This window comes from Puma concolor, chromosome A1 (assembly GCF_028749965.1).
Source record: "Puma concolor isolate L17-30 chromosome A1, mPumCon1.1.hap2, whole genome shotgun sequence".
Lineage (NCBI taxonomy): Eukaryota > Metazoa > Chordata > Mammalia > Carnivora > Felidae > Puma > Puma concolor.
The window spans coordinates 132,631,463-132,654,450 of NC_141667.1; the positions used below are offsets into that span (position 1 = coordinate 132,631,463).

Consider the following 22,988-nt stretch of genomic DNA (forward strand, 5'->3'; position numbering starts at 1 on the left):
TGAAGTTGGACGCTTAACTGACTGAGCCACCCAGCCGCCCCCACCAAAGACCATTTTTCTAATGGTCATTGACATTCAGTTCTGGGGTGAAGATGCTCCAGGTTAGATTAAAACATCAGGATGAAAGAAAGAATTGCATTTTACAATCAATTGCGTTCCATTTAGGACTACAAAGGAAAAAGAAACAATTTTCTATTCTAAGGAAGTGGATAGGGTGATGATGATTCGAGTAAATTAGCTAAGAAACAGTGCTAGGAAGAAGGAGAGAAGATAATATGCTATTTTTAAAAAAAACGGATGGGGTGACGATGATTTAATTACGTTAGCACTAGCTAAGAAATGAGTTAGCGCTATTGTACCTTTAAGGGGGGCTGGTCTGGAGACTTGAATATGGGACAGATCTGGAAGCTTGGCAGCAAGCAGAGTAAGAAGCAAAGACTTCTTTGGTAGAAAATGATATTGTCATTTGTATCTGTCTTTCTGAGGGAATCACTGGGCATGGTATTGAGAAATTAAAGGTGCCACGTCCCACATTCATGTCCTCCTCCTGTGTCCATGCCAGCCCACATGTCGCTCTGTTAAAGAAGACTGCTGATATAAAGCAGATGGACAAGAAGCAGATAGTGTGTCATCTCAGGCCAAAATGGGACTGGAGGGTACTCATCTGCAACAGACACACAGTAGAAATGCAAAGGCAAATTCAGTAATGTGTGGGTCTTCATCTCCATTCATTTTGTTTCTTTTATGTGTCATTTAGAAATAGCTCTGGTTTCTTTTGATTCAGTGTCATTATCAGATAATGCAAATAATAGATGGCATATTAAGAATTTCCAATGTGCCGGGCACTGTTCTAAGTAGTTACAATGGTTTTTTAAAAAATATTTTATTTATTTTTTTAAAGTAGAGTCCACACCCAACATGGGGCTAGAACTCATGACCCCCCCAAAAAAGAGTTACATGCTCTACCGACTGAGCCAGCCAGGCATGCCCTCAGTAGTTAAAATGTATTAATTAATCTGAAGTAGGGACTATTATTTTCCCTTTACAGATGAGGAAGCTGAGACACAGAGAGGTTAGACAACCTGAACCTCCACACAAAATTAGTGGCAAAGCTGTGTTCTTGCCTCATCTGGAATCTCAGGACTTAGGGACTTTTGGATTGCTAAGCACTTCTTATTCTATTTGTGAAAAATCTGTTTCATCTTTGCGTTATGAGATTCTATCCCAATAATGAAAATTGAGCAGAAATTTCTCAGCTTCATAGACATACTAAGGTAGAAAAACTCAGTTACTCTTTCCCGGAGCATTCATCCACATGAGCATTATGCAATGATGAATCAGAGCTGTTTGAAAGGTTTGGGGAGTGATATATTATTCATATTACTAACTGCCTTATCACACTAAAATGGTAACTTACACAATGTTTATTTTGAATATTCTTCAGGTAGAATTTAGTTATTTAAATGATTTCTGACTTCATGTATATATATGAATCAATGATAACTTGCAATGTTCTTTTCAATAACAATTTTTAACAACTAATAAAATATTAAATTTACACGATTCACTTATGGAAAAGAGCTGATGGGTAGTGTGAAAAAAGAGGGCTGCAAATACAGGAAAAAAAGGTGTGAAAGAAAAATTTATTTGTATAAGTTAACCGAATCATTTTCCTCTTTCCTTTAGAAATTGTTTGTAGAGGAGGATAAATGAAACAAAGAAGTCAGAAGATACTCTGTTAGGCATGAAGCTTCTCCATCCTGTAATAGAAGTAGTCCCTGAGACCTCCATTCCATCCTCTGGAAAAACACAGTGAGTATTCTGGGGTTGCTTGTTTTTTGTTTGTTTTGGTTTTCTTCTTCTTTTTCCTCAATCATAGTGTTCTCACACAAGAGAATCCCATTACATTTTAAACTCTGAGGGTGAGGTCACATTTCTTGCTCCTTCTGTATTTTGCCTAGTATCTAGTGCTATGCTTTGCTTAGTGAAGGTTGTTAATCAATATTGATTTAGCTGGGTGTGATGGTTAATTTTATGTGTCAACTTCACTGGGCTAAAGGATGTTAGTAAAACATTATTTCTGGAGAACTAGGAAATCTCAGCTGGTAAAACATTATTTCTGGATGTATCTGTAAGGGTGTCTCTGGAAGAGATTAGGATTTGAACAGTAAACTGAATAAAGATCTCCTTTAGCAATGTGGGTGGGCATCATCCAATGCATTGAGGGCATGAATAGAACAAAAGGTAGAGGAAGGATGAATTCACTCTTTGTTTGAGCTGAGACATCCACCTTTACTGGTTGTCAGATATTGGCACTCTGACTCCTTAGGCTTTTAGACTTAGATCAGGACGGACACTGTTGGGATCCCCAAATGCCATCCTATTCCCAGGTCTTTGGGTTGGACTGAAGGACACTACTGGCCTTCCTGATCCTCCAGTTTGGAGACGGTAGCTGGTGATTAGCCTCCATAACAGATACTGCTTCTGTTTCTCTGGAGAACCCTAATACATGGGGAGATAGGATGGATGACCAGATATTTAGCCACAGATGAGGTACTCTTGGAAACATTTTGGCCTTGGAGACACACGAACAAGTCTGTATAACTTGGGAGATTAGAGCTGAATATACACACACACACCCATAATGTAGAACTGTGCCCTAGTAATTAGGCCATAGCACGTGTTTCACAAAAATATCACTTGATGAATGGCTCATCCTGAGCAAAATTCCAGTAATAGTTCTGCCCTGATTTGCTTTGTGATCTTAAATAATTTATTACCTTCTGTCATTCTACCTCATTTTCTACATCTATAATAGGATATTCTATCAAGGTGCCACAGAATCACATTAGCTAAAATGTGCTGTTGCAGATGGAAATAGGTGTTATGTGCTGCCTGCTTGGAAATCTTTTCTGAGAAAAAAAGTAAAAGTATTTTTAAAATAGGGCTATTCCTAAAACAAATGACATAATTAAATGCAAGTGTATGAGCAGAAAGAACATTATGTACTGACAGCTTACACTTACAGAAATTCAATACTTCGAAGTAATTCCTATATCAACTATTACTCAGGCATATTGATATAAAATATAGAGGAATTAGAGTGGTCACAAGCAGAAATAATCAAAACCTTATTCCAATAGATACCTACATTACAGTTACTGTGGCAACCCACGACTTTTCTTTTCCTGCATTGTGTGTGTATCAGAGCCACATGATGTTTTGGCAAACGACATTTTAACAGCCCAAGTTCCAAGTACAAAAGTTAATGACCCATCTCAGTTTAGTCTTACTTGTTCATTATTGTGGAAGGAAGTAATAAAGTGCTATAGTTCCTGGAAAAAATGGCCAGACTTTATTTTTAGTGCAAACAGAATTTTATTCTTCTGAAAAGGATACTGAGGTATATTCACAATAAGCAACAAATGTGGGCTTATATAAGAAGCTACTGGGAGCTTCCCAGAATTAAATGGTAATTAATTATTTTAAAAGATTTTATTTTTAAGTAATCTTTACCCCAATGTGGGGCTCAAACTCACAACCTTAAGATCAAGAGTCGCATGCTCTACTGACTGAGCCAACCAGGTGCCCTGGTAGTTGATAGTTTTTAAATCTTGAAATATAACAGAATTGTGGGCTTTACTTACTTGTTTAATTTATACCATTACCAGGAACAAAATTTTTTTGTGTGTTTCATATAAGTGTTGTGTTCAAGTAACTATGCCAAGATCACAGGGAGGGGGTAATGATTTAATGTAAACTGCATGGTTTGTTTTTTTCACTTTCCTTTTAAGTGAAAATCTTTATTGTTAGCATAATATACATGTATACAGAAAAAGCACACAAATTCCAAGTGCGTAAGCTCAATGAATTTTCACAAAGTAAACACTGTGCAATCCCCCACTTTAATCAAAATACCGAGCATTAGCAATACTTTAATAGCTTGTTTCCAGTTTGGGCTAAAATATTAGTAACCATATTTGTATGTCTTTGGTAAACATAGTTCCATAACTCAAAGTACAAACGTTGGGTCATAGGATATGCATATGTCCAGCTTTAGTAAACACTGACAAACAGAATTCCAAAGTTGGTCCAATTTGCACTGTGGTCAGCAACATATGAAAGCTCCAGATGCTCCACATCCTTGTCAACTCTTGTTATTATCTGTTATTTACATTTTAGTCATTCTGGTGGGCATGTAGTGATATTGCCTTCCCCTTGTATTTTCCATTTCCATGATGAGTAATATAGTTGAATACCTTTTTTTCAGGTTAATTGACTAATTAGAATCCCCTTTTGGAGATGTGGAGATCTATTCAAGTCTTATGCCCATTTTTCTAATGTTATATCTTTTGTATACTGATTTGGAGGAATTCTTTACACATTCTGGATGTGAATCAGATATATGTACTGCAAATACCTTCTTTCACTCTGTAATCTGCCTATTCGTTTTCTTAATGTGTCTTTGGCAAAGAGGTTCTTAAGTTTAACATAGCCCAAATGATCATTTTCCCCTTATGATTGATATTTGTGTCCAAGAAATTCTTGCGTACCCCAAAGTCATAAAGATATTCTATTTTTCCTTTAAAAACTTTGTTTTCTCTTTTATGTTTATATCTACACAACATTTCGAGTGGATTTTTTAGTATGGTGTGAGATATGGTCCAATAGTTTTTTTGCTATTAATATCCTACTCACCCACTACCATTTATTGAGAACATATTTTCTCAATCATACTTTTGACACAGGCCTATATGAGAAGGCACATTCAGAAAACATAAGTCTTTAAAAGAACTGTATATAATCGTGTGAATAATTTGGAATGCTCTGGATTGCCAATACAGATAATATAAGAAAATTAATTTATCTTTAGACTTGGGTTGGCAAATTGTTTATGTAAAGAACAAGATAGTAGGGACACTTGGCTGACTCAGTCAGTAGAGCAAGCAATTCTTGATCTTCGGGTCATCAGGTCAAGTCCCATGTTAGGTGTAGAAATTACATGAAAAACAAAATAAGCTTATAAATATTATTTTAGACTTTCTGGGTCATATAATTTCTGTCCCAACTACTCACTGTTCCTACAGTGTGCTGCTATAGCAAAAAACAAAACAAACAAAAAAAATCTAGCTACAGACGACATGTAAATGAATGGGCCTGGTAGTATTCCAGTCAAACTTTATTTACAAAACTAGGTGGAGGGCTAGATTTGGCCTGATGGCCATAGTTTGCCAACTCATACTCTAGATGGTGACCGAATTACCAAATAATTATCTAATTTTTCTATTTCCTTGTTTCAGTGAAAACCTGATATAGGAATAGACCTTTGGCAGACAGATGCCCTGATCCTGCTTCGGGGTTGTTCACAGGAGTTGATATTGATTCACCCAGTCTGAGCTACCCCTTAGGTGTTTCATGAGTATTTAAGATAAGACTGAGTGAATCAATATCAACTTCTCCAGTGAATCTTCCCTATGCAGTCATTTAGTGAGTGTTTTCAGAATGGTTTGGAAGGATTAATGTGGTATAAAGTTCCCTAATATGAGAGGGAATGGAATTATTGAGGACCTAATTGAATCATGCCCCAAGTCAGGTCATTTCATTGGCAGTTTTGGGGACCCGAAGATCAGGGAAGTTTGCACAAAGTACTATTTTAGTGCAAATGATTGTGTCCTCTACCTAAAGACTGTATCCTCACCCCACGTCTATAGCCCCTTTCTGTCAATCACTTCACAAACTCTTAATGACAGCTACACTCCTGGTTATAGGATATAACCTTCATTGTAAATAAATATCAGAAATTGGTTTAAGCCACATACCAATCACGAATCAAGAAAAAACATCTTAGGGGCACCTGGGTGGCTCAGTTGGTTAAGTGCTGACAGCTCAGAGCCTGGAGCCTGCTTCAGATTCTGTGTCTCCCTCTCTCTTTCTCTGCCTCTCCCCAGCTCACATTCTGTCTCTCTTTCCTTCAAAAATATATAAACATTTTTAAAAATTAAAAAAGAAAAAACATCTTTAGTCCAGGTGTTTTAAACATTCACATTCCTCTTCTGAAAACATTATTTTTGCATTTCTTGATATTTTATTACCAGGTAAACACTGTCAGTTTTGTATGGGTCTAAATAGAACAGTGAAGTTGTCAATGCATTTTGCTCAGAGAATTAGGTTTCAACCTCCCTCATTGAATTGTCAAATTCCCATTCACAATTTGTGTATTTTAATTAACTACCATACTTTTTTTAAGTTTACTTATTTATTTTGAGAGAGAGAACATAAGTGGGGGGAGAGGGAGAGAGAGAGTCCTAAGCCCTGATGCAGGTCTTGAACTCATAAACCATGAGATCATGACCTGAACCAAAGTTGGACGCTTAACCAGCTGAGCCACCCAGGCTCCCCAACCACCATAATTGTTAAATGACAGTTTAAAGCATCATTTAAGAATCAGTGGAAAGTGAATCAAATTTCACTTAGGTAATTGCTTAATCAAATCATAGGATTTTAGTGTAAACAGCAGTGTACAAGTTGGCTGTCATGGAACACTGTCCTAAATATTTTCTGGAAACTTCTCTCTCCACCAGGTTCCTCACTTAGCCACAGTTATTTGAATCAGAGGTTGTTTCCTTCATACAAATAAGGCCAACAAGCACTGTTCTCAGACAATCTGGAACTCAGACCAAGGGATTTTAGCCTGGGTGTGGCTACTCTCTTGAATACAGGAAATGAAAACAGAAGAGCTGCTATTTTATTATCTCCCTCGTGTGAACTGAAAAACAGTGACTGCAGCAGTAGGAAAGAATGAAGTAGGTGCAGAGGCTGGGGTGGAGGGCATCCCTGGATCGCCTAAAGCACTCCAGTCTGCTCCTATAGCTCAGCTTCAATCCAGCTTCTATGAGAGGCAGATTTATTCTTTAAACCTATCGCCTCCTCTCTTTCTCTCTTTTCTCTCAAGCTAGGTAAAGGGGGTTTCTGTTAATCACAACTAAAATATTTCTTTATTTTTATTTTTGAGACTGTGAGAGAGAGAGAACAAGCTAGCGAGTACAGGGGAGAGTGGGAGAGAGGAAGAGTGACAGAATCCCAAGCAGGCTCCACACTCAGCACTGAGCCAATGCAGGGCTTGATCCCACGACTACCAGATCATGACTCGAGCCATAAATCAAGAGTCAATATGCGGGGCTCGAACTCATGGACCACGAGATCATGACCTGAGTCAAAGTCGGATGCTTAACTGACTGAGCCATCCAGGTGTCCCCACAACTAAAATATTTCTAATAATCTAGTCCACACATCTCATTGTATAGGAAAAGAAACACAAGTCCAGGGATGATAAATGATTTGCTCAAAGATCCCATTTTCAGTGACAGAGCTGTGACTAGAACCCAGTCTCCTCCCATTTTGGTAGGTTTTTCTTCAGGTGATCCTAGATAGACATTTATTGAATGAATGAATGAATAAATGACTCCATGAATGAATTCATCTTGAATCTCAGCATGTGATTAGCTCTTTTCTAGTGGGTTTGCTCTCTTCTTTTGGTCTGAATAGGTAACAAACGGTCTCTGGGATACTTACTTCCCAGAAGGGAAAATGCTCAGCTTTAGAGTTGTGCTTTTCCTGCTCAAGAAGTATGAGCTAATTATGGAAAGGCCTTATTTGGTACAGCAGATTCTGTGCACTGACCAGATGTCTCCTTCAGAAGGAGTCATTCATTTCCCTAGCTCCTGGGAGTGCTGACTGCTGAGGATTCACAACTATTGCTCTTGCTAGTTGTTTGATTGAAGGGAATTGCCTCAGTCAGGTTATGCCTCTTCACCGGGATCTGCCTGTCCTCAATGACTGCTGATGCCAGGAAAGGCAAGTCTGGTCCCCTTGCCTCAGCTCAGCACAATTCTGAAGGCCAGTTCATCTCCTGGCCTCCTTTGCAGCTGTGTGCTAATTCCAAAGCTCTCTCCGTCAAGTCTCCCATACTCCCTCAAAGGGGTTATTCCTGAGAACACTCCTTAACTTAAATCTCCTACATGCACAGTCTGTTTCTCTGGGAATCTTATGTATGACAGTAGTACCTTCACTGTTACCAGAGCAAAATATAAGAGGATGAAAAATGCTACATAAAGCGATTTGTGGCAGAAAGCTTAAGATCTCGCAAAGTTGTCCTCTCTTGGAAACAAAATCCTGGGGTGCCTGGGTGGCTCCGTCAGTTAAGCGACCTACTTCAGCTCAGGTCATAATCTCGTGGTTTGTGAGTTGGAGCCCCGCATCCGGCTCTGTGCTGACAGCTCGGAGCCTGGAGCCTGCTTCGGATTCTGTCTCCCTGTCTCTGCCCCTCCCCCACTCATGCTCGCGAGTGTGCGCTCTCTCTCTCTCTCTCTCTCTCTCTCTGTCAAAAATAAAAATAAACAGTGGCGCCTCAGTGGCTCATTCGGTTGAGCATCTGACTTCAGCTCGGGTCATGATCTCACAGCTCGTGAGTTTGAGTCCCACATCAGGCTCTGTGCTGACAGCTCAGAGCCTGGAGCCTGATCCGGATTCTGTGCCTCCTTCTCTCTCTGCCCCAACCCGCTCGCATTCTGTCTCTGTCTCTCTCAAAAATAAATAAACATTTAAAAAAAAATTAAAAATAAATAAATAAAAATAAACGTTAAATTTTTTTAAAAAGTCCTACTTTTTTCATTCTAATTGATATTTTAAAAATAGTGTTAGCTGTGAGTTATTTTATAACTGTTTACTTCTTTAAGATATTAAAAGCACGTCATCTTATGTATTTATTGTATTTTACCAACCACTTTCTAATAAATTACTTTTTATATACTTAAAACTTTTTAATCCCTATATAGCAGTAATTACACTCCAACTGCCTCCTTCCTTGCTGGTCTTCCCTGATAGATTGTCTTGTCTTTGAATCTCTAGCACCTATCTTTCAGATTGACCCTGAGCAATTCAGTTATTGTTGGTTGAAAAAATAAAAAAGATCGCATTCAGTTGAAATTAGGAAAAGGATTATAGCAGGAAAAAGATTCATAAACTGAAGGCCTGAATCACATTTCGTTGAATAAGATTCCTTATACTCAGAAGCCTTGAGATATTAACATTGGATTCTCAGACAATTGGATTAACATTTTAGGAACTTGTTCGTTTCTGGGGCACCTGGCTGACTCAGTCAATGGAGCATGCAACCCTTGGTATCAGGGTTGTGGGTTCAAGCTTCACTTTAGGTATAGAGATTGCTTAAAAACAAAATCTTAAAAAAAAAAAAAGAAACCTGTTTGTTCCTAGAAAAAGTATCTGGAATTCTCAGGCAACATGTGAACTAAAGCTAATACAGAATTTCACCATTCCACCAACAAAATGCTGAATGAGATTCAATTTCAATTAACTTCAACTTTTAATTTTGAAAAATTTCAAAGCTAAAGAAAAGTTCAGTCTGCTTAAAAAAACAAAAAAGCCCTCCAAACCTCACCTTTTTTCCTTCTTCCCCTCTTTGACTGTCTTAATGAACTCATGGGTTATTTCATTTTAAAATTTTTATTTAGGGGCGCCTGGGTGGTTCAGTTGGTTAAGCGTCCGACTTCGGCTCAGGTCAGGATCTCACAGTTTGTGAGTTCGAGCCCCACATCGGGCTCTGTGCTGACAGCTCAGAGCCTGGAGCCTACTTCGGATTCTGTGTCTCCCTCTCTCTGCCCCTTCCCCACTCATGCTCTGTCTCTGTCTCTCAAAAATGAATAAACGTTAAAAAAATTTTTAATAAAAAAAATAAATAAAAAATAAAATGTTTATTTATTTTTATTTTATTTTTTAAAGTAGTTTCCATACCCAACATAGGACTCAAACTCAGAACCCTGAGATCAAGTGTCAGATAATCAACCTACTTGAGCCACCCAGGTGCCCCAGAATATTTTATTTTTAATTTATGTATAAGTCCATTATAGTATAATTGTTATTTTTGACCCATAAATTGTCCCAAACTTGGAGCTCCTGGGTAGCTCAGTTAGTTAAGTATCCAACTTCAGCTCAGGTCATGATCTTGCGGTTTGTGGGTTTAAGCCCCGCGTCGGGCTCTGTGCTGACAGCTCAGAGCCCGGAGCCTGCTTCGGATTCTGTGTCTCCCTCTCTCTCTCTCTGCCCTTTCCCCGCCCACACTATGTCTTTCTCTGTCTCTCAAAAATAAATAAATGTTAAAAAAAAAAAAAAAACTGTCCCAAATTTGACTGAAGAGTTCCTTCACTCTGGCTTGTGGGTCCTTTTAACATTACATCATTACTCTTTTAGCATTTCTTTGCATTCTGGCTTATATTACATGGCTGAGCTCATAGGAAATGAAAAGAAATTCCCATTTGCTAGAAAGAAAAGAGAACTGAAAGTCAAAGCAGATTGTAATCGTAAGGTGACACTGAGGTAGCCTAAAAGGCTGTGAGGTGACCTGGAAATAGACCTTACTTAATAGCTAGAGGCTTAGATTTTATTTCCAGCATATCACAGGTGATGAGTCCCTGGACTTGGGTGTAACAAGGAGTAGAACTGAGATCTCTGTATAAAGCAAGTCCCCTTCAAAGTACCATGATAGAGGACTGAAAAACTATTCATAAGGCCAGAGAGAGAGAGCAAAGATCCAGGGACTCTGGGTGGGGGAAAAAATCACTGGTGAGAGAAGAAAATCACCATGCCATTCACTGATTCAGGATCAATTCTAAATAACCTGAGTGGAATGGAAATCTCCAAGTTACTCTTGGGGTACCTGGCAAAGTTACGCATAAAATCTCTTTGGAGGAACACTCCCATAATTTACAACTCCACATTTGATCATAAGAGAAATAACAATTGCCATTCAAGATATACACATTATCAAAAAATTATAAGACACATGAGGAAAGACTGTCAAGAACAAAAAGGAGTATTGACAATCTAGACAGATGATAGAATATTCTGAGAGAGACTATAAAATTAGTATTTTTAAATGATGAAAGATATAAAGAACTAGGATTACAGAACAAATCACTGTGCAAAAGGAATAGTGTATTTAATATAAAAACCAAACATTATGACTAGAAATGAAAAATAGTCACTGAAATTACAAGAGAAATGCATGGGTGTTAATAAACAACAGATCAGATACTGATGAAGAAAGTGATAGTGAACTAGAGCAGATACTAAACCAGTAAAACTGAGCAAAGTACCAGAATGAAGCACAATGAGAGACGCCTAATAGGAGCCCCCACTAAGCAAAAAACTGTAGAGAATGTTTGTGAGTTAATGAAAATATAGGGGATGAAAAATTTCCAAAATTGAAGCATGACATGAATCTTCAGAAAGATGAAGTACACCAAAGTTGAGTAGGATAAACAAAAATAAAATCTCTACCTAGAATACCAAAGAAAACACAGAAGTCTTAAAATCAATCATAAAGAAAGGACAGATTAGCCAAAAGGGACTGCAATTAGATTGCTAATAAATGTCTCAGCAGTAAAATGAGGTTAAAAGACAACACCATCTGTGAAGTGCTAAGGAAAAAGGTGCCAACATAAAATTCTTAAAAAAAATTTTTTTTTAATGTTTATTTGTTTTTGATAGAGACAGAGACAGAGCATGAATGGGGGAGGGGCAGAAAGAGAGGGAGGCACAGAATCCCAAGCAGGCTAAAGGCTCTGAGCTGTCAGCACAGAGCCTGTCGCAGGGCTCAAGCTCATGAACCTCGAGATCATCACCTGAGCTGAAGTGGGACACTTAACCGACTGAGCCACCGAGGTGCCCCTCAGCATAAAATTCTGTACCTAACTAAACTTATTCAAAGGAAAGGCTGAATATAAATACTTTCAGACACAGATATTCATTGAAAAAACTATTAAGAACGTATAGAATAAAGAAAGTATATACATTCAGAGGGTTATTTGGGTCTATCTCTGTGTTCTATCTTCTGGTCAACTGCTACCATTTTTCAGTTTTTTCACCAATACCACACTTAGAATCACTATGACTTTATAGTATTTTTTAACAGCTTTATTTTATTATAACTGACATATATGGTAACTACACATATTTAAAATGTACACATGAAATTTGTACATACATGTGCACGCATCCATCAAATCATCACTACAATCTCCAAAGTCTCCTCATACACGGTTTGAATTCCTCCTACCATCCCTCTCCATGCCCTCATCCTCTGGCAACCAATGATCTGCTTTCTACCACTATGGATTAGTTTGCAGTTTCTAGAATTTTATATAAACAGTATCATAAAATATGTACTTGTTTTTGTCTGGTTTCTTTCACTTATAATAAAGTATTTTGAGATTCATCTATTCATTGCATGTAGCAATAGTTCCTTTCTTTTTATTCTAGAGAAGTATTCCTTTGGTACAAAGGAATATACCAAAATTTATTCATTCATCTGCTTCATGGACATTTGGGTTGTTTCTAGTTTGGGGCCATTACAAATAAAGTTGCTATAAATAAGGTTTTATTTTATTGAGATATAATTGACATATTAGTTTCAGGTGTACAATGTAATGATTCAGTATTTGTATGTATTGTGAAATAATCACAATAACAATAAGTAGAATAACAGTAAGTCTAGTTAACAGTCACCACCACACATAGTTGCACTATCTTTTCTTGTGATGAGCACTTTTATTTTCTTAATTAATTTTATTAAAAAATTTTTTGAGAGAGAGAGCCCACAAGTCAGGGAGAGGGGCAGAGGGAGAGAGAGAGAGAGAGAGAGAGAGAGAGAGAAAGAGAGAATCTCAAGCAGTCTCCATGCTCAGCGTGGAGACTGATTTCATGATGGTGAGATCATGACTTGAGCCAGAATCCAAAGTGGGATGCTTCACTGACTGAGCCACCCTGGTGCCCCGTGATGAGAATTTTAAAAATTTACTTCCCTAGGATATTTGAAATATACAATATTATTAACTATAGTTAATGTATAACTATATAATATATATATCTATAATTTATACATATATAATTTTTATATATTATATATAAATTATATATATAATTAATGTAATGTTGTACATTACATCCCTGTGATTAATTTTTTTTTACAACTATAAGTTGTACCTTTTGACTACCTTTGATTACCCATTTTGTCCACCCCTACTCCTTGCCTCTGGCAGCTACCAATCTGTTCTGTGTATCTATAAGTTCAGTCTTTTTGTTTTCAGAGTACACATATAAGTGAGATCACACATTATTTGTTTTTCTCAGACTTATTTCACTTAGTATAATGTCCTCAGGGCCCATCCATGTTGTGGCAAATGGCAAGATTTTATTTTTTAATGGCTGAATAATTCCTCTCTATATAATATAAATACCTGCACCACATTTTCTTTATCCATTCATACACTGACAGACACTTAGGTTACTGGAAATACACTACAATGAACATGGGGCGCAAATATCTTTTCGAGCTAGTGTTTTCATTTTCTTTGGATAAATACCCAGAAATAGAATTGCTGGATTGTATGGTTGTTTTATTTTTAATTTATTGCGAAACTTCCATACTGTTTTTACAGAGTGGCTCCACCATTTTACATTCTACCAACAGTGTACGAGGATTCCCTTTTGTCCACATTCTCACCAAAACTTACTCTTGTCTTTTTGATAATATCCATTCTAAGAGATATGAAGTGGTATCTCATTGTGGCTTTGATTTGCATTTGACTGAACAGTGATGTTGAGCACCTGTTTGTGTACCTGTTGTCCATTTGTATGTCTTCTTTGGAAAAACATTCAGATCCTCTGCCTGTTTTTTAAATTGGGTTGTTTTTTTCTTGCTCTTGAGTTAAGTTCTTTATATATTTTTGGATATTAGCCCCTTATGAGATATGCTTTATAAATATTTTCTCCAATTCTATAGGTTATCTTTTCATCTTGTTGATGGTTTCCTTTCTTGTGCAATATAATATAAATAAGTCTCCACGTGGATAAATGCTTCCATTTTTCTTATGTAAATACGTGGATTATACTGGGAGTATATGTGTAACTTCTTAGTAGTTTTTCAAAGTTGTTCAGCCATTTTGCATTCCCACCAGCAATGTATGGGGATTTCAGTTCCTCTAGATCCTTGTCAGTCTGTGGTATGGTCACTCATTCTAATTTTAGCTACCAGAAAAGGTGTATAGCAGTATCTAATTGTGATTTTAATTTCTAGTGACTAACGTTGAGCATCTTTTCATGTGCGTATAACTTAATTTTTTTGATAACTTGATAATTTTTTCAAATATTTATGTTTCAAAAATTAGCTTGTTCCCTGATTTTGAGTTCTTTATATATTTGGAATACAAATTCTTTATCAGTTTATGATGTGTGAATATTTTTTCCCAGTCTGTGGGTTATCTTTTCATTCTCTTACAGTTACCTTTCACAGAGCAAAGTTTTTTAATTTTGATAAAGTCCAGCTTATTTTTTCTTTATGTATGGTGCATTTTGTGTTATATCTAAGAAATCTGTGTCTAATCCAAAGCCAAAAAGATTTTCTCTTGTTATTTTATGAAGTTTTACAGTTTTGGTTTTATATTTAAGTCTATGACAAATTTTGAATTAATTTTTATATATAGTGTGAGGTATGGATCAAAATTCCATTTTTTGCATACGGACATCTAATTTTACTCTTCTGTTATAGCTGATTTAGCTATTTATGGACCTTTATTATTCCTCATAAATTTCTGAGTAAATTTTATTAGTTCGTCAAAAAATCCTACAGCAATTTCAACTGTGATCACAATGAATTTAAAGATCAATTTGGGTAGAATCAACATGAGCATAACTTTCTCCAATTATTTCATTGAAATTCTCTTGCCTAAGGGATCAAAACCACCTTCATGCTTCTAAATCCTACTGGAATTTTTAAATTGCAATTACACTGCAATCACTCCCTCTACAATGAAACATTTTTTTTACTTGGCTCCCAGGACTCTACACCCGGGGTCAAAAACTTGTTGTGTATGGGAACAGATAGCAATTTTAGGTTTTATGGATGAAATTACTCAATGATGGCATTATAGTATGGAAGCAGCCATAGAAAACATGTAAATGGACAAGTGTGGTAGTATTCCAATAAAATGTTACTTACAAAAAAAGGCAGTGGGTCAAATTTACTCTCTGTGAGCCAGTCTGCCAACCTCTATTCTACCTTCTTTTTGTTTTCCTCCTACCTTACTGGAAATTTTTCTGTCTCTGGTGCTTGTTGTTCTTTATCTCCTTAACCTCAACGCTGGAGTATCCCAGGACTCAACTTTCCTTTTCTATCTAACTTCAATTTCTTGGTGATTTCATCCAGTATTATGGTTTTAAGTACTTTATCTATATTAATGGTTCCCAAATATGTATTTCCAGCCCAGACAATTTCTTGAAATACAGAGGTTACATTTAATGTCTTATTAGTATCTCCATTTGGATATCTAATAGGCATTTCAATCAATACATGTCTAAAACTAATTTCCTGATTTTTCACAAACCTAGTTTGTTTTTAACCATAGTAATTGATGGCAACAATGTGTTTCTAGTTGCTCAGGCCAAAACTCTTGGAAATTATCTCTGACTCCTTGTTGTCTCACTTCACATAAGAACACCATGAGCTCTATGAAAATATACCCAGAATTGTGCCCCTTCTCACCACTATCATTGCTGCCACTGTGGTCTAAGCCATTATCACCTGTTATCTAGATTTATTCAACAGACTTCTAATTCATATCCCTGCAATCAACCCTGCCCCATAGTCTATTCTCAGCACAAAAGCCAAAGTGAGCTCTTTAAAACTTAAAATCAGATATCACTTCTCTTCTCAAAATCATCTAATGGCTCTCATTTGATAAGAGTGAAAACCATAGTCTTTGTAATAGCCCAAATAACCTGGCATCTACTCCCCAGCTCTTTCTATCATATCATTTCTATGACTGCATCTACTACTACTCTTTCCGTAAGTCACTTTCCTCCTGTCACTGGGCTTTCTTCCATGAGAGTAGGCGTGAGCCAGTGTTAGGAACCTTGCACTAGCAGTTTGCTGTAAGGGAAAACTCTCCCCTTGCATATATGTATGTCTAGATCCCTCATACCCTTGTCTTTGCTCAACTATCACTTTCTTGGTGAGACCTTCCCTGATAACATTTAAAATTGCAACACCTTATTGTTCCCAGCTTCCCTATCTTCCTTTCCTGCCTTATCTTTCTCCACATTACTTATCACCTTCTAATTTACTTGTTAATTTTGCCTATCATCTGTCTCTCACCTCCATAAGTAAGTTTCCTCAGGGCAGTGAATTAGTGAATTAAAATATGGCAGTTTGAAAAAAAAAATATGGCAGTTTGAGAAAGATTTACATGTAAAGTCACTATTTATAAAACTATGAGTGTAGGGGAACCCATGTGGATAGTAACAGATAAGCTGTTGCAACCCCAGGCCTGAAAAGGAAAGGGAAGCTCTTATGCAAACTGGAAGGCAAGAACTGTACAGAACCCACCTTGAGAGAAGCTTTGAGGATAGTACAGCCTGAGGCAACTTCTCAGGGATACAGTCAGAAAGATAAATAACTGCCCTCATTTTCCTCCCTCCTGATATCCTGCCAGCATCCCCCATTAGCCGAACCAACCAAAAGTCAGAAAGTACAGAAGCCACTTGGAGCTGGTTTACACAGTCAGTCCTCACAGAGGAGGCTGAGACCAGGATCAAGAAAGGCTGAGAGTGGCTCTAAAATAACAAATAGAAGACAAGGCAGGCATTTTTGTTACTTGGGTCCATGTTTGTATCATACAATAGGTTTATAGTAAATGAGTGTCTAGGTCTCTGTTCAAAAAAGAGGGAATGATTGATTATGCCAACTGCTACTGAGAGGATGAATAAAATAAGAACTAAAAACTGACCTTTGGACTTCTAAGTGGAGGTCACCAGTAACTGGGACAAGAAGGGTTTGATTGCAGTGGTAGGGATTAAGCCTTGAGTGGGGTCTGTATAAGATAGAATGGGGAGAGAAGTGCTGATAAGGACAGTTTTTTCTTAGTAAAAACTGCAGAAAAATGTGGTGTTGAAGCTCGAGGGCAGAGGTGGGTTCAATAAAGTTTTTTTTTTTTAACAAAGGAAATATTCCGGAATGTTGAATGCCATTGAGAACAATCCAGTAGAGAGAGAGGGGGGAAGAAAAAAGATTTGGGGGAGAAGAGGGATAATTGTAGAAACTAAGTCCGTAAATAGCTATGTCCTTAAATGATTCTAATATATTGTAACTTGAGATATGATCAAAGTTCTTTTACACGTAATCAGAAAAAGGATGGGTTATCCAATAAATGATCCTGAGGCAAAATTTTCCCATAAAAAAGGTAAAACTAAATCCCTCCCTCATATATAAAAAAAATAAATTCTAGATGGCATTAAGTCCCAAATATAGAAAGCAAAACCTTAATGTTCAGAGGAAAATGTTTTAGAACATCTTTATGCCTATGGAGTATAAAATATTACTTAAAAAGGTACAAAAGCAAAATTAATAAAAAATCTTTTAAAATGGATACACTAAAATAAGCTCCATAATACAGGTTGATGATAAACAGTGTTAAAATACAAGTCACATTATGGAAGAAAGCATTTACAGGTAACACAAGATTAGTACCCAGAACATATAAAAAGGATTAGTGAGAAATCGCCAGACAATCCAAAAGAAAAAGGACACAGGATATGAACACACATTCATAAAGGAAAACTGTAACGACCAGTAAGTACAAGATGATCTCACCAGTAATACAGAAATCCAAATTAAAACATGATACCATTTCATGGGGCACCTGAGTGGCTCAGTCGGTTGAGCGTCTGTCTCTTGGTTTTGGCTCAGGTCATGATCTCAGGGTTTTGTGGGTTCGAGCTCTTCACCAGGCTCTGTGAGGCAGCATGGAGCCTGCTTTGGATTCTCCCTCCCTCACTGCCCTCCCCGACTCGTACTCTGTCTCTCTGAAAATAAATAAACTTAAAAAAAAAATGATACCATTTCATATCCAAATATTTGACAAAAATGTGAAAAGTCCTATATAACACTAACAGTGAAGATATGGAAAAATGGGGCTTCTCATACAGTGTTGACTGGAATATAAAGTGGTACAACTACTTTAAAGAACAATTTAAGAGTTACTTGGGTGGCTCAGTCAGGTGAGCAACCAACTCTTTATTTTGGCTCAGGTCATGATCCCAGGGATGTGGGATCTAGCCCTGCCACTGGGATCCATGCTAAGTGTGGAGCCTGCTTAAAATTCTCTCTCTCTTCCTCTGCCCCTCTCCCCTGCTTATGTTCTCTAACATTAAAAAAAAAAAAAAAGAAGAACAATTTAAAAATTCTAGCAAGAATTGAATATGTACATACCCTATGACTCAAAGGTTCTGTTTCCTTGTGTATATTCAGGTAAACTTTGGGTGCAAAATCCACATGCTGGAATCTTTGGTAAATTTGTTTGCAATATCAAAAAACAAAACAATACTACTGTTCATCAAGAGACATGGATAAACTAGTTTATTCTTACAATGGAATAAGACATAAAAGTAAAAGACCTAGCTATTTATGCAACAAAATAGATCTCATATAAAAAATTTTTTAAAATAATCTCTAAAACCTCATGTATGATGAAAATAAGCTCGAGAACACATGAAGTATAACACCATTTATTTTCATTTTAAAACCACAAAACAACACTATATATTGTTTTGAACACATGCACATTTGGTAAAAGTATAAAAACAAGTATGGGAATGATATCCATGAACTGTAAAACAGTAATTATACCTGAAAAGAGACAGGCGAAAGAAAAGAGAGGTGGGACTTTAACTTTTTAAGATTTTGTGACTCACAAGGAAGGAACTCTTTAAACAAATATGGCAAAATGTTAACATCTGTCAAATGTGGGAATTAGGCTCATGAGTGTCTCATACACTAGATGCTGATATCTGAACTATTTCATAATTAAGTTTTAAATAAATCACTAGCAGCTTAAGTACTGTCCTTTAAAAATTATACATTGATACACTCACTGTAAAAAATATTTAAACATGCAAGAGTTATCCTAATAAAAATCCTCAATTTATCAGTCCTTTCATCAAATCTCATTTTCTTACCTACCTACACTTGGCCCTTGAACAACATGGGGGTTAGGGGAGCTGAACTTTGTGCAGTCAAAAATCCACATATAACTTTTGATATGCCTCAAAGCATAACTAATAGCCTACTTGTTGGCCTTAACAGTAACAGTTGATTAACACATATTTTATACAGGCATTATATACTGTATCCTTTTAAAAAAAAAGCTAGAGAAAATATTAAGAAAATCATAAAGACAAGAAAATACATTTATAGTATTGTACTCTATAAAAAAAGTCTATGTATAAGTGGATCTGTGCAGTTCAAGCCCTTGTTGTTCAAAGGTCAACTGTAGTAACATTAAACATGTATATTTCTATTCATTTGTATATACAGTAAAACCTTGGTTTACAAGTATAATTCGTTCCAGAAACATGCTTATAATCCAAAACACTTGTATATGTAAGTGAATTTCAAGAACCATCGGCTCAGTTGTGATCATGTGACATTCGGCATCATGTACTACACATACTGCAGGACATTGCTCGTTTATCAAGTTAGTATTTATTAGAAATGTTTGCTCGTCTTGTGGAACACTCACAGAACAAGTTACTCGCAACCCAAGATTTTATTGTATATGCACAAACCTGTGCAAAGTAGTTCTTTTGTATGTAAATGGATTCATAGAGAACATATATTGTGACTTGCTTCTTTCAGTTGACAATATATATATTTTGCATCAATTTTTGAACTGCTGTGTAGTATCCCAGAACTCTATTTCCTTTAATTCCCCGCCCCAAGTTTGGAAATTTAGGCTATTATCAATTTTTTTTAATTATAAATAATGTTACAGAAATTTCTGTAAATATATCTGAGTATTCATTTATTAGCACTCTTGTGTGCTATTGACATAAAGACTGAACAATATATTTATTTTAAATTTTGATGTCAATTTTCCTTTCAAAAAAGCCCTATCATTTACATCCTTTCCAGAAATATGAGATTGCCCATTTCCTCACACCCTATGACCTTTAAGAATATTGGGTATCTTGAGCTTCTTTAGCTTTTGCAAATTTGATGAACAAAATTGTTTCGTTTTGTTTTAATTTACATTTCTCTGATCACTAGTGAGGCTTAATATTTCTTCTTCTGTGAACTTTTAATTTATATCATTTGATCATTTTCCACTGAGTTATCTTTTACTGAGTCATAGGAACATTTACATCTTAACTATCTTTTTAATGTTTACTTTTGAGAAAGAGAGACAGAGACAGACAGACAGATCTGAAGCACGCTCCAGGCTCTGAGCTGTCAGCACAGAGCCTGACATGGTATCTGAACTCACAAACTGCCACTTCATGACCTGAGCTGAAGTCTGAAGCTTAACTGACCACCAAGGCGCCCCACATCTTAACTATTTTAATCATTATGTTGGTAGCAAGTATCTTCTGTAAACTTTATTTATAGTAGCTTTCACAGAGTGTACAAGTTATATATTTTTATTTAGACAGACTTCCAATCTTTGGGGATTTTGATAGGTAACATTTAAAGAACTGTTCACTTCCATAATTTTCAATTGTCCCATCTAGGAACATAGTATATCTTTCATTTTTAAGTTACAGCTTTTTTAAAAAAAAGTCCATTTCCTTTTTTTTAAAATTTATTTATTTTTGAGAGAGTGTGTATCTATCTGCTCAAGGAGGAAAGACAGAGACGGGATAGAGAATCCCTAACAGGTTCTGCGCTGCAGTGCGGAGCCCAATGCAAAGCTCAATCTCACAAACCATGAGATCATGACTCAAGCCAAAATCAAGAGTCAGCAGCTTAACCGACTGAGCCATCCAGGAACCTCTAAAAAGTCTATTTCTATTTTAAAGTTTTGTTTGCTAATATAAACAGGATCTTTTCTCTTATATATCTAAAACATGTATCTTGGAGAAAATCTCAAAGCCACTATTTTAATAAAATAAACCTATGAATTATTAACCTCTATTACTCTTAATGGTAACTATTAAAAAAAACCCTGTTGAGATATTTAAATTAATGTGAGTGAAGAATTGAACAAGGGAATTAAGATTAAAGAGAGAAAGCTAAGAACTGCTAAAACTGTTCAATAATATGGAAATAATTAAAATATGTTAAATTAACCTAGGTCAGGCAACTTTCCTTAAAATATATAATATACTTAATGAAACAGTAGTAAGTCAGGCAAATTACCAGTGATGGTATTATGACAATTTTCAGCATACTTTTATAAAGGCAAATTTCAAATAGCAAATAACTTTTATTTTTATGTAGGTATAATTTCCACATAAGTAACAAATATACATGGGAGATGAAAAACTAACATAGCAAATCTTTTGACATGTATAAACCATTTCACAGACTACTAACTACTCTCCTCAAAAGTATTAGAAGGCATTAAGGATAGTCGATGGCTTAATGTTAAGTATAATATGTCTTAAGGAATTTAGAAAAATCTTTGATTTTCTAAAATTAAATTATTTTATTATGTTTTAAAATTAAATTACGTTAAAACCTAACATTTCAAATCCAGAATGGATATATCCATGTTTTGCCAAAAAACAAAGCTTGCATCAAGAATCTTGCAAAAATTTTACGGGTGCCTGGGTAGCTCAGTTGATTAAGCATCTGCCTCTTGGTTTCAGCTCTGCTCATGATCTTACAGTTCATGGATTCGAGCCCTGTTGTCAGAGCAAAATCAATTTTGGATTCTCACTCGCCCTCTCTCTCTCTCTCTCTCTCTGCCCCTCCCCTGTTTGTGCTCTCTCTCAAAAATAAATATTAAAGAAAAAAAAGAATCTTGCAAAAATTTAAAACTCTGTATTGTTATTGGTAAAACTTATCAGGGAATTAGGAAAGAACACACTGTTCACTAAGAACAGAGAATGGTAAAGACACACAGATAAAAGAAAAACAGGAAGATTATTAAATACAATTTTATAATTCCTACCATTAGAGGGTACAATGTCAAACTGTTCTGTGATATTCCCAATCTTGTCAGGGAGGGATGGGACATGTGGGGAAAAAAAAGCCTTCTACTAAGGCTATATTATATAGTTTGATCAAGGGTCACTCCTTCCTAAAAAAAATCGGATTTATTCCACAGTGATCCTAGGTGATTTTGATATTTTATTCATCTATCTTCAGAAGACTTATGAAAAAAAATGTCTTTACAGGAACAGAGAGGTACTCTGTCTCTGAAATGAAAGTGTATAATTATTTGTTAGAATAATTACAGAAATAATGTCAATGCTTTACAGGAAACAAAGGCCACTTTCTATAGAGAGTTGGTATATGCTATGAATTTTTACTAATTTAAGGTTTGTGGGACTAATCATAAATTTAATCTAATAATTTTAATCTAACAGTTTCATTTCACATGGGAGGAAAACCCACCAACTTGTCAAAACACTGCACTCTTAGTTATGGTGAGACTAAAATACTCATCAAGGTCAAAGAGAAATGAGTATGACATGCCTCCCTAAGCGTTCATTTTACTTTATAAACTTTGATTTTATATGCAAATTACAGGTCTTCTTATCTAATGCTGTCTAGAAATATTTAACTATGTTCTGCAGTTTTCAGCAATGTTCATTTAATGTGAAATTTAATTATGATGCAATACTTCATTCATTTTCAACAGGCCAGTTCTAAGAGGAATATTTCCATTTCCAAAACTTTTGCCAGAGTTATATATTTAAGATTAAAAACTACAAAGCTTGAGTTTATCCTAGAAAACTCATTTTTTCTGAGTTGGTGCATCACAGTATGGCACATTTTCTATAAGGAGTTCTTTCCTAGGGACCAATTCTGAAAGAAAAACAAAAAGAGTAATTGACATCATGAAAATGAACATACATTCATTTCCCCCTAAACTTTTTAACAGTAAAATATTGAATTTTAAGGTAGATCTTCC

At 36.0% G+C, this 22,988-nt stretch overlaps 1 protein-coding gene across 12 annotated transcripts in view; it reads right to left on the reverse strand.

Annotated features, from left to right (window-relative positions):
- Positions 1-22,988, reverse strand: part of LYRM7 (LYR motif containing 7) — a 66,279-nt gene that overhangs the window by 8,641 nt on the left and 34,650 nt on the right. For 2 of the 12 annotated variants that reach the window (XR_015250394.1, XR_015250384.1), the window contains one exon: positions 16,952-18,413. The exons of 2 other annotated variants lie outside the window; for them this stretch is intronic. Coding sequence is in view for 3 of the 10 variants with exons in the window: in XM_086704794.1 (XP_086560920.1) it covers positions 16,870-16,943 (74 nt within the window). In the remaining 7 variants the exon portion in view is untranslated. 8 more of the 12 variants (XR_015250385.1, XM_025924879.2, XR_015250392.1 and 5 more) reach the window with 7 other exon arrangements.